Source organism: Ranitomeya variabilis, chromosome 2 (genome assembly GCF_051348905.1).
Source record: "Ranitomeya variabilis isolate aRanVar5 chromosome 2, aRanVar5.hap1, whole genome shotgun sequence".
Classification (NCBI taxonomy): domain Eukaryota; kingdom Metazoa; phylum Chordata; class Amphibia; order Anura; family Dendrobatidae; genus Ranitomeya; species Ranitomeya variabilis.
Genome location: NC_135233.1, coordinates 985,104,664 through 985,117,740, shown reverse-complemented (window position 1 = coordinate 985,117,740; position 13,077 = coordinate 985,104,664). Strand labels below are relative to the sequence as shown.

General features: G+C 43.9%; 1 protein-coding gene across 2 annotated transcripts in view; it reads right to left on the bottom strand.

The window, feature by feature from the left end:
- The window catches only part of MOGAT1 (monoacylglycerol O-acyltransferase 1), a 61,059-nt gene that overhangs the window by 16,200 nt on the left and 31,782 nt on the right, over positions 1-13,077 (bottom strand). For both annotated transcript variants that reach the window (XM_077290883.1, XM_077290882.1), the window contains exons 2-4: positions 4,050-4,165; positions 907-1,085; positions 77-281 (exon numbers count right to left, since the gene is read on the bottom strand). In XM_077290883.1, the coding sequence (XP_077146998.1) occupies positions 77-281; positions 907-1,085; positions 4,050-4,143 (478 nt within the window). In that variant the 5' untranslated portion in view covers positions 4,144-4,165. The remainder of the gene's footprint in view (positions 1-76; positions 282-906; positions 1,086-4,049; positions 4,166-13,077) is intronic.

Sequence of the window (13,077 nt, the reverse complement as noted above, 5' to 3'; positions counted from 1 at the left end):
CTTGGATACTTACTGACACACTGTTCTAACAAATTCCAAGACATGAAAAGTGGAGGACAGAGGATAATACACTTACCTACACACATTATATACTCCCGAAAGAAGGGGCATCTAAACCAAAAAGGAAGTATGTGCAAGTAAGGAGTCAAGCCTGGGAAAAGATCCTTAAATTCTGTGTAATTAGTGCAAAAGTTTCCAAAAGCCCCAGCAACAAGGACACCGTGAGGATGGAAGCCCATGAGATAATTATGCTGGGGATCTAAATCAACCGTCTTGATTATCTGGAAAAACAGCACAGAAGGGAACATTTACTAAACAGCAGAGACACAAATCCCCTGGCAATCCCAGAAGAAGGATATAAGTGCAGATATGTATAAAAAAACTACCATCTTTTGGCAAAGTCTCAGCAAGACCTCTGCTGTAGAGCGGCGGTGGCATCCATGTGATGTCAGCAGAGCACTTGTCCAATGTTTCCCACTCATGTCGCTAAAATCTGTGACCAGTGTGAATATTCCTTTTATTACTTCAATGACCACAAATGCGGCATTTTCCTTGGGAGATTTTGAAGTAACAATTAATAAACCCCTATAAGACCGCGCATAGTGAAGGCACCAAAAGGGCAAGTAACCCACCTGCAGCTGTCATTAAGCAGCCAAGGCCTTTAGTACCTTCACATTTGCCTTAGCAGAAAGTGCACAAAAATACATTTGGACACTAAAACGGATTGTGCTGTTTCTTTTGCTTGATAAATCAGGACCTCCATAATGGAAAGAGCTTCTTTACTTGTGATCATGCACAATATCATATGTGACACCGGTAGGATGGATATATTGGTCCTTTTTAGGAAATCGATACTAAAACATGAAGTATTCATAAAGGGTCAGCAATTTCTGCCATCAGACTTACCTTTATTGGAAAATATTCCTTGAAGTGCTTCCATACGGTCCAGTTTCGTACCCACTGCCACCTGCGACCTCCAGTCTGTGGGGTCTCCCAATCCAGGTACAACCAAAGCACATAGAGAGCGACCAGGAGCCAGAATCTTGCCAGAACTAACAGCAGGAACAATCCCACACAGCATTGTGCTGCAGAAAGAAGAGAACAGTTAGTGTAAGCCTGGGGTCTTTCATGTGAGAGAATTGGGTTGATTATGGTAATGACACTGATCAGACTTTGATCCAAGTGACCATTTAATATGATGTGATTCTTTCACATGAGAAAAAAAAAAAAAAATAGCAGCACCGGTGCGGAGAAGACTGAGAACTTCATTTCTTTTTGGTTTGTGTCCATTTAAATCGGACTGCACTCAAATGACAACCGAGTGCAGGCCGATGTTTTACATGCACCCATAGACTTGAATAGGTGCGCGTGATCCACTTATGGAAGCCACTCGCAGCATGCTGTCAATTTTTTTCTGATTCTGAATAGACATGAGAAAAAAGCTAAACGATAAAACATCAGATAGCATTGGTCCAAGATATGGGCTCGTGTGAGCAAGACCCTAAATATGTTTCTTTCCTTCCCTCCAGATTTTTTTAATGACGAAATGCATCTAAAATTAAGAAACAGCTTTGTTTGCACATTGTTATTAGAAGATCAGTTTGTGAAATGGTTCATCAGTAGCAGAAAAGTGTAGAATGTAAAAACCAGAAATAAAAAAAAAATATATATATATCTTGTGTAAGGATATTCTAATCTTTAACTTTTAGTTACATATAATGGGGTTTGTTCCAATTAACAAGCCAACAGCCATCCTCAAGATCACAAGAACAAGGCTCAAGAGTCCCCTGTTCAGGTGGCCCGTGGTCAAGCATGGGCGCCGCCACTGAATTCAAATTCTGGGTCAGAGATCAAGTTGAAATCATTCTGCAAAACTATTATTTATAACTTAAAGAGGTTTTTCCACCGATCTTTTGAGACCAATCTCTAGCCTCTGCTGGTCCGAGGTGTGCGCTCTCCAACGCTGCAGCAGAGACAGCTACAGAGGAGTGCAGGGCGGTGAAGGAGGTCGGATTGTCGTGTGCTCCAAAGATCCCTACCAGCAGAGCTTACAAGCTTTATTTGAAAGAGCTTGTAAGCACGGCATATGTTAGGCCCCCTTTGCTAGGCTGCGACACTTGCTAGTAACATAGGCAAACAGCTGTAAACATTAAAAGGGTTGTCCCCCACTCATACAGCCCCTTCTCAATCACTATGTTCTCCCCAGTAAAATAATAAACAGCTATACTCCGCTTCGCTGCCATTCCAGCAGAATCAGCACTGGTACTCCCTGGGCTCGCATGACACTGTTAAGTCCCGCAATCCTCGCAGCCAAAACAATTCCAAAATACTCTGCTCCACCCACCCGCTCTGTTCCCTGCCCAGTCCCACATTCCTCCAATTGACTGACAGCTCGGGAGGAGCTTTGACATTCCCAGAGCACTTAAGCCTCATTTGCATATTCATTTAAAAAAAAAATCAAAATTATGAAGCAACAAATTGCATCGGTAAAGGTATCAATCACCATTTTTTCAGAAACCAAAATGACAATATAAACGCTTTGGAAGTGGGGGGTGTGGTATCAAGTTGACAGATTCCTTTTAAAAGGATCACTAAGAATGGCATAAAATGATAAAAGAATCAGTACGATCTGTTAATACCTTGTCCATGCTCGTTTACTGGGCTGCAGTACTGACATCACGCCGACATGTGCGAGCCATCAACAATCAATAATTAGAGTGGATCTGCTTCAGCAGTATCAGGATTTCATTGCTGCTGCATAGTAGACATGGGCAGAGGACTAGGCACTGTCTCGACAGGAGCAGCAGGACATAACTTGTTTACTTTCGTATGTCAGTCTGGAGTACTTTAGTTTGTTTGTTTTTTTTATTTCCACTATGCCCAACTTTTCACTCACAAAGGAGTTTTCGAATGAAAAATCGTGGAGAAAAAAAAGGAGATAAATAATCATAAGAAAACTCACCACACCTCAGAGGTCGGGAGCTCGATGTGCGACATATGGATGCAATAGAATACAGAGTTTGGACGGAGTTAGGCTTGTGAAGGGCATGTGCACACAGCGATTCCAGAAAGACACAGAACAGCATGTAACCTCTATTTATAACTTGAGCTTCAGAAGATTTGAATGTGGGAGAAAGGTGAGGTAGGAAAGTGACCTTGTGCTATTAGAAAAGCAACGTGTCATTTCCAGGTGACTTTTCACAATAATAATAATAATAATAATAATAATATTATGTATATGAAAGAATAACTTTCTGGCCATGATATTACTGCATCCTGAATTTTCAGCTCTATACATGCCACAGAAAAAAAAGAGCCTGCTTCCCTGTCTCTATAGCACACCCTCATAAGCAGCAGTATGGAGGACATTATACAGCAGTACAGAGCAGTGTAGCTGTGAATCCAGCTCTGAGGAAAAAAAAAAAAAATCACTGAAAGAATCTGCAGATCTGTATCTTTTGCATGTTGCAGCTGTTCCCTCCTTTTCTCTCCATAATCTCTTTGGTCATCAGCTGTAATCTATCAGGCCAAGATTGCAGATTACTCAGATCCTTGCAGTGTAGCCTCTTAGATGACACTGTCAATAGCTAGTAGATGAAGTGTACCTACTGTACCATGATTGCAGGATGCCCATGAGTTGTCATGGTAGCTAGAGACCTAATAAATGCCCCTGGGTCTGCCATTTTTGTACTCCTATTAGTGGCTTAATATTAGGCAGGACTATAACTACAGTGCTAGTAGTAGACGTTTTATAGGTTCAAGTCCTCTAGTGGGACTAAAATAGATAAAAAGTGAAATAAAAAAAACAACTTTTTTGGGCATGGTTGGGTCTGTAACTATCTAAACTATTAAAATATTACAATATGTAAGCAGAAGTTACTGAGAAACGAACACACACAATGTGTAGTTGGCCAAGTTGCTTCATCAAGGTCACATATTTGGAAATTGTACCCTTACCTTAAGCAATTACCATTACCACACATCCTGTGTGATATCCCACAGAAAATGAAAGCAAGTGGGTGCAAAATGCAATTTGTGAATGATCTTACCAAGCAGTAAAAATGAGAAGACCCACTGTAATACAGCTAACGTCTGGATCCGCCTCGCCAATGGGATGTTCAGAGGTGCAAACTCCACTTTCATCCTGAATGGACCAATGGTTTCTCTGCAAAGAAAAAAAATATATAAGTTTACCCTACCAGAATATTAAAAGGAGGAGTGTTAGTTTGCACCTTACCCTTGCCCACTCAATCTGAACGCAGCCATCAATGGACCTGAAACTTATCACCATCAACCTGACATCCAGACTAGTTAGTACATATGGCCAAAGGGTTGTCCAACCCAATGGGCCAATTCATCAAGCAGCAGGGCCGGATTTAAGAGGTGGGTGGCCCATTTTTCAAGGTGTTGCAATATGTAATGCAAAAACACAAAATGAAACGAACGCAAGTTTATTTACAAAAATCATTTACGCAGAGCAATTCAGGTAAAATCGTTCATTTTTTTTTTTACAATCCAGGCACCTTCCTTGATTTTTGTGCTGCAAAATCATTAATGATGTCACTAAAGTCCAATTCACGCAGTATATCTGACTCGATGCTCATGATAGCCAAATTTACAAGTCGTTCCTGCTTCATGGATGTCCTAAATTGGTTTTCAACTAACTTGAGTTTTGAGAAGGAACGCTCACCACTGCAGTATGTATATATGTATGTATATATTGTAGAAATTTGGGCTGTCTATTATTGTAGAAATTTGGGCTGTCTATTATTGTAGAAATTTGGGCTGTCTATATCAAAGACTGCTGCTGGGCTGTATATGTATGAGAGGCTTCTGCTGTGTATATAATATATATATATATATATATATATATATATATATATATATATATATATATATACATACACCGTATTTTTCGCTTTATAAGACGCTCCGGATTATAAGACGCACCCTAAATTTTGAGGAGAAAAATAGGAAAAAAACATTTTTTTTTTAAATGGTGGTGCTTCTTATAATCGATGCATCTTATTGATTACCGGGGTGGTGGCTGTGGTGAAGCGGGGTCTCAGCGTTGCTGCTGCAAGAGGTGGGTGTTGCCGTCGCACTCTGTCCCATGCTGCCGCGTGCTGCCGCCATGCTGTGTCCCCGAAGCTTGCCATCGCACTCTGTCCCTTGCTGCCGGGTGCTGCCACCATGCTGTGTCCCTGATGCTTGCTGCCACACTCTTTTACTGGGTGCTACTGCCGCACTGTATCCCTGATGATTGCTGCAGCGCTCTTTTACCGGGTGATGCTGCCATGCTGTGTCCCCGATGCTTGACGCCATGGTCTGTCCAATGCTGCCGGGTGCTGCCGCTGCTCTCTGTCCCGTGCTGCATGGGGGAGCTCTGCAGTTCCATCCATGCTTTCCTGTGCGGTGGATTCCTTCCGGGAAAATGGCCGCCGGGAGGTGGCGCATGCGCAGATGAAGATCTCGGCAACAAGATCTCGGGAGATGAGATTTCAGCACTGAGATCTCATCTCCCGAGACCTCCCAGCGGCCATTTTCCTGGAAAGAATCCACTACACAGGAAGGCATGGATAGAACTGCAGAGCCCCCCACGCAGCACGGGACAGAGAGCGGCAGCAAGCACCTGTGACACAGCGCGGCGGCGGCAGCACAGGGGACGCCGCGCGGCGGCGGCAGCACAGGGGACGCCGCGCGGCGGCGGCAGCACAGGGGACGCCGCGCGGCGGCGGCAGCACAGGGGACGCCGCGCGGCGGCGGCAGCACAGGGGACGCCGCGCGGCGGCGGCAGCACAGGGGACGCCGCGCGGCGGCGGCAGCACAGGGGACGCCGCCGCGGCGGCAGCACAGGGGACACAGCGCGGCGGCAGCACAGGGGACACAGCGCGGCGGCAGCACAGGGGACACAGCGCGGCGGCAGCACAGGGGACACAGCGCGGCAGCAGCACAGGGGACACAGCGCGGCAGCAGCACAGGGGACACAGCGCGGCAGCAGCACACGGCAGCATCGGGGATAGTGTGGCGGCAAGCATCGGACACCCGCAGCGGCAGCACCGATAAGCTATGTCCGCATTGTAAGACGCACCCCCCATTTTCCCCAAAAATTTTGGGGAAAAAAAGTGCGTCTTACAAAGCGGAAAATACGGTATATATCTGCTGCTGGGCTGTATATGTCAGAGGCTGTTTACCTGTATATATCAGAGGCTGTTGCTGTGCTGGCTGTATATAGAATAGAGGCTGAGGGGCTGCATAAGTGTACACAGCACTATACTGTAAACAGGTCCACACTATATACATACAGTATACACAGACACTGTAATGCAGGATAAAGTGTGGACCTGTATATACAGTATGGTGCTGTGTAGGACAGGATCTGCAAGAAAGATACACACACACAGACAGACACAGACAGACAGACATCATACTCACCCACCGCGACACTGTGAAGACTGACCCACTTCCCCTCTGGATCTTCAGTGACTGAAGATCCAGAGTGAAGTCCTGCCGCTCTCCGCGGTGGAGAATCCTCTTCTCGCACCGACATCGTGGCTCCGCCTCCTTACTCGAAGGTAGCTGAACAAACTCTCATCTGATCTAATCCGAGGGAGCGATCATATAGCTGAATAGGTAGCGCCTAGAAGCTTCTGTTGGGATCGGAGAAGGCTGCCGCATGCCATAAGCAAAGCATTAGGTACAGGCAGGGTACTAAGGAAGCCTGGCTAGGCTAGCCAGGTCAGGTGCCATGACTCTGCCGCTCTGCGCCAGCCACTGAGATGTAGGACCGTAGCCAGGTCCCTACACTTTCAATAGTTTCTCTTTTGTTAAATGTTCCTTATCATTAGAAACGGTTCACAGCAAAGAGACGTGTATTTTACATGTTTTGAGATATTTATCCCTATATTGGTGGGAGGCCCCCGCTTGGTGGGTGCAGTTACATTCTGCGGCAGAGCAGGGAAAATCGATCTCCCTGCTCTGCTGCTATGGGGCCCCTGAGCAGGCAGGGGGCCCAGTGCCAGCAGTGGGCCCCCCGCATGTCATCGCATGGTGAGCTGTATCTGCATCTAGCCGATGTAGCTCACCGCAGTGATGAGGGAAGGAGTGCTCCTCCCATCATCCACCACACCGTCTGACAGCGGGCGCGATGACGTCACCGTCCAGCGCCGCTGTCAGATGAGCAGGAAGCAGTGAAGCACCGCTGGAACAAGGAGATAGAGAGGTGAGTATTTATTTACTGTGTTTTTATTGGGACTGCCTTATTCTACAGTATCTGCCTATAGGGGGGGGGGGTGAGTGCTGCCTTATTCTACAGTATCTGCCTATGGGGGGGGGGGGGGGGGGGGAGTGCTGCCTTATATACACACTGTGTTCCAAATTATTATGCAAATTGGATTTAAGTGTCTTAAAGATTTAATTGTTTTGTTTTTCAAATAAACTCGTGGATGGTATTATGTCTCAGGGTTCAATGAATCACTGAAATCAATCTTAAACACATGTGATAACTAGTTTTCCAGGTGATTCTAATTAAAGGAAAACTACTCAAAAATGATGTTCCACATTATTATGCAGGTCACAGGTTTCAAGCAATATGGGAAATAAAAAGGATCTCTCTGCTGCTGAAAAGCGTTAAATAGTGCAATGCCTTGGACAAGGTATGAAAAAATTAGATATTTCACGAAAACTTAAGTGATCATCATACTCTTATGAGATTTGTGACTGAAACAGAGCACAGACAGAGTTCATGCAAATAAAGGCATAATGAGGATGTTTTCTGGCAGACAAATTCATTGGATTAAGAGAGCAGCTGCCAAAATACCATTACAAAGCAGCAAACAGTTATTTGAAGCTGCTGGTGCGTCTGGAGTCCCTCAAACTTCAAGGTGTAGGATCCTTCAAAGGCTTGCTGTGGTGCATAAACCTACTATTCGGCCACTCCTAAACAGTGTTCACAAGCAGAAACGGCTGCAGTGGGCCCAGACATACATGAAGACTAATTTTCAAACAGTCTTGTTTACTGATGAGTGTCGAGCAACCCTGGATGGTCCAGATGGATGGAGTAGTGGATGGTTGGTGGATGGCCACCATGTCCCAACAAGGCTGCGACGTCAGCAAGGAGGTGGAGGAGTCATGTTTTGGGCTGGAATCATGGGGAACCAGCTTGTGGGGCCCTTTAAGGTTCCTGAAGGTGTGAAAATGACCTCAGCAAAGTAAATAGAGTTTCTGACTGACAACTTTCTTCCATGGTCTAAAAAGCAGAAACGTGCCTTCAGGAACAAAATCATCTTCATGCATGACAATGAATACCTCTGAGCAATTGGCTGCTATGGGCATAAAAGGAGAAACTCATGGTGTGGCCACCATCTTCCCCTGACCTCAACCCTATAGAGAACCTTTGGAGTATCATAAAGCAAAAGATCTATGAGGGTGGGAGGCAGTTCACATCAAAACAGCAGCTCTGGGAGGCTATTCTGACTTCATGCAAAGAAATATAAGCAGAAACTCTCCAAAAACTCACAAGTTAAATGGATGCAAGAACTGTGAAGGTGATATCAAAGAAGGGTCCTATGTTAACATGTAACTTGGCCTGTTAGGATGTTTTGTAGCTTTTTTGTTCAGTTAATGTGACCTCCTAATGCTGCAAATTCCACAAATGAGCATTTTCAGTTCTTTAAATCATATCAAATGTTTAGAAATACTACTGTGCCTAATAATTTGGAACAGTGCATTTTGAGTTTTTATTCATTTTGGAGATTATACTGTTATCATTGGGAGGTTTCATCAATAAAATTCGATGTATACTCTAACGGGTGATGACTTGTATTAGACTGACTGTCATTTGCACTGACCATTTAGGAAAATCCGAGAAAAATGTCATTTGCATAATAATTTGGAACATAGTGTACAGGATCTGCCTATAAGGGGGAGTGCTGCCTTATTCTACAGTATCTGCCTATGGGGGAGTGCTGCCTTATTCTACAGAATCTGCCTATGGGGGGGGGGGGGGGGGGGAGTGCTGCCTTATTCTACAGGATCTGCCTATGGCGGGGTGCTGCTTTAAACTACAGGGTCTGCCTATAGGGGTGCTGCCTTGTGCTGTATTGAGGACTATCTGGCACATTATACTATATGGAGGTTATCTATGGGGCCATCATATAGCGTGGGGATTACAGTGTTGGAGCCATCAAACAGTTTGAAGGCTCCTAAGGGGTCAGTATGCTGTGTGGGTGGTACTATACAGTTAGGGGGCATTATACTGTGTATAGGGGAGCTGTACAGGGGGGTTGACTTGGGACATTATTAAAATTATTAAATGTAAAGTGAGCACTTATTGTAATAGGGGAACTCAGGTTACTGTGACTATCAAAGGGGCACATTATTACTTTCTATGGGGCAAAATGTGGGCTCTGTTTTCTAGGGCACTTGCACCCGGCATTACTATATTATAGAGGGGTGCTTTAGAATTTAGAGGGTACAGAGAACCACAGAGTAGGTGCAGTAATATGTTCACATACGGCAGCAGAGGCTCAGTATCGGGGTATCAGGTGGCGTAATAGGGTCACATACGGCAGCAGTGGCTCAGTATTGGGATATCTGGCAGTAATAGGGACACATATGGCAGCACAGGCTCAGTATCAGGGTATCAGGTGCAGTAATAGGGACACATACGGCAGCAGCGGCTCAGTATTGGGGTATCGGGTGCAGTAATAGTGTCACATACGGCAGCAGTGGCTCAGTATTGGGGTATCAGGTGCAGTAATAGGGACACATACGGCAGAAGCAGCTCAGTATCGGGGTATCAGGTGCAGTAATAGGGAGACATACGGCAGCAGCGGATCAGTATTGGGGTATCAGGTGCAGTAATAGGGACACATACGGCAGCAGCGGCTCAGTATTGGGGTATCAGGTGCAGTAATAGGGACACATACGGCAGCAGCGGCTCAGTATTGGGGTATCAGCAGGATGAGGAGTTTGTGCAGGTTGGGAATAGATGGTGATGGGGCTGGAATGTGAAAAGTGAAACGTGTCTGTTGTTTTCTCTGCAGATGAGTTGTAGCTGGAAGAAATTGTCATGTCGGTCTGGGCCAGATGGGAAAAGTGACGATTCCATCATAAAGAACGTCAACGGTAAGTCATTATCTGTAACTGTGCAGTGATCTCTTATATGCTCTGTAGGGTTGGTATCTACCACTGATCATATGGCAGTAATATCCATGTTGGTCGTTATATAGAGATTATCTTCAACAGTGCGGTCATCTGCTGAGGTTCTCCTCCACTATTAGGGGGCGTCATCGAGTTGTAATCAAGGTTACCTGGTTAGGGGCCCACTCAGAAGCTTCACCCCCCTGTACCAAAACCCTAGCTACGCCTCTGGTTACAGCATGACACTGGTGTGACCCTGGCCTTATACAGGCAAATCAGATCAATTAATTAAGCTTTTCAGGATAAAAAAGCAGAAACATACCCAATGAAGACACAGCATGCTATTGGCAGGCAGACTAAATGATCGCAATCTGTTACTTCTCAGGGTATGCCAACAAGCAGAATTATCCAGATAATGTGCCAATATTACTGGATTTATTCCTGCTTGTGGTTGACTTTAGTGCAAAAGTATTTACAAGGGTAAAATATATGCCAAAAGCATTCACTACTGTGATAAACATATGTGTAGACCGTTACAGCGGTATAGTCGGCATAAGCTGTTTGAGTAATAAGATTCTAGAATTAAAAGGGTTGGAATTGGAATCTAGTGTTTGTTTGTTTTTTAACTAAATAAAAAAAAATCCAACATGTCCGAACTGTGTTTGATCAACAACGATTCTTTAATTTGTTGTAAAGGACAATCACCAAAACAGCTGAAGATTGTTCATCTTGTTTATTCATGTGTATAGCACCTAAAAGATTATTCAAACGCCTTATTCAGACAACCGCGATTTTTCTGGAACGTAAAAACACGGACCGTTCTTGATCAGTTTTTTGCATCAGCATTTCGTCAGTTCTTGCGTATGAGTTTAAAGCTTTTCCTAAACATGACATGTTCATTATGGAGCGCACATGCAATTGTACACCGACGCCTTCCATGATTTTCTCAGACTTGTATGAGCGACTTATCTGTAGCCCGAAACAAAAACAGACATGTTGCCGTGATTTTTTGAGGTCCACTTGGTGACATCCCTGTATGCTAGAATGGAGACAAGAACTGTGATACACTGTGAAATACAAACTTCTGAATGGGGCGTTATGCGGTTATTAGACAGGTCAATAAGGAACAAGCCTTCCTAGGAACATTCGTTTCCGAATATGAGGCCATCTAAACAGGCCAGCTGCACTCACGAAGGTTTGAAGATGAGCCACTTGGATGAGTAATATACTAATTAGCAATCAAGGTGGGAAATGATCAGGGCCAGTATTTCAGCATTATCAGTAGTACAGCATTTGTATATTCCTGCTTGTTAGCTGACAATATGCTAAAAAGTAATGACAAACAAAAAAAAAAAGTGAAACCAATATGCGTTACAAATTGTACATTTACATCTATAAAAAAAAAAAAAAAGTCAGAGGGTAATACAATAGCAGTTATCACTTCGAGCCGTAACTGTGCAGACAGGTGAGTATTGATCATCACCATCACATGATGTGACCAAGCGCTGACCAGTGAGAAAATATTCAGAAAAATTCCCACGCTACAGTTCATATGACTTTATGCCGCCAGGGGGAGCAGCTTCGGTGATGGCACCGCTAGTCACCGAAGCTACGTTACCTTCATTTCATTCATTCCCCTGTCTTTTACAGCCGGGAGCCGCAGCATTAGCAGCGCTCCTGGTTGTAACTGTATTTAACCCCTTCAGATGGATTTACAGCATGGGACATGACTGTACGGCTGACAGGTATGGGATATTGTTGCTTTTTTATTTGGGAAATTTTTTTTCAGAATTTTTTTCAGGAGAACGAGGGTCTTCAGTTGGATTGAGTGTACAATAAAGAATAATAAAACCCTGTGTCTTTCTTTCATTAAAATACTTTATTCTTAATATGTGTGGGTTTTTTAACCCTTTCAGACTAGTGGCTTAATAATGGATAGGTGTCTTATTGACTCCTCTCCATTATTAACCAGGCTTAACCCCTTCATGACCTTGCCGTTTTTTGCAATTCTGACCAGTGTCCCTTTATGAGGTAATAACTCAGGAACGCTTCAACGGATCCTAGCGATTCTGAGATTGTTTTTTCATGACATATTGGGCTTCATGTTAGTGGTAAATTTAGGTCGATAATTTCTGAGTTTATTTGTGAAAAAAATGGAAATTTGGCAAAAATTTTGAAAATTTCGCAATTTTCACATTTTGAATTTTTATTCTGTTAAACCAGAGAGTTATGTGACACAAAATAGTTAATAAATAACATTTCCCACATGTCTACTTTACATCAGCACAATTTTGGAAACAACATTTTTTTTTTGCTAGGAAGTTATAAGGGTTAAAATTTGACCAGTGATTTCTCATTTTTACAACAAAATTTACAAAACCATTTTTTTTAGGGACCACCTCACATTTGAAGTCAGTTTGAGGGTTCTATATGGCTGAAAATACCCCAAAGTGACACCATTTTAAAAACTGCACCCCTCAAGGTGCTCAAAACCACATTCAAGAAGTTTATTAACCCTTCAGGTGTTTCACAGCAGCAGAAGCAACATGGAAGTAAAAAATGAACATTTAACTTTTTAGTCACAAAAATGATCTTTTAGCGAAATTTTTTTTATTTTCCCAAGGGTAAAAGGAGAAACTGGACCACGAACGTTGTTGTCCAATTTGTTCTGAGTACGCTGATACCTCATATGTGGGGTAAACCACTGTTTGGGCACACGGCAGGGCTCGGAAGGGAAGGAGCGCCATTTGACTTTTTCAATGAAAAATTATCTCCATCGCTAGCAGACACCATGTCACGTTTGGAGAGCCCCTGTGTGCCTAAACATTGGAGCTCCCCCACAAGTGACCCCATTTTGGAAACTAGACCCCCCAAGGAACTTATCTAGAAGCATAGTGAGCACTTTAAACTCTCAGGTGCTTCACAAATTGATCC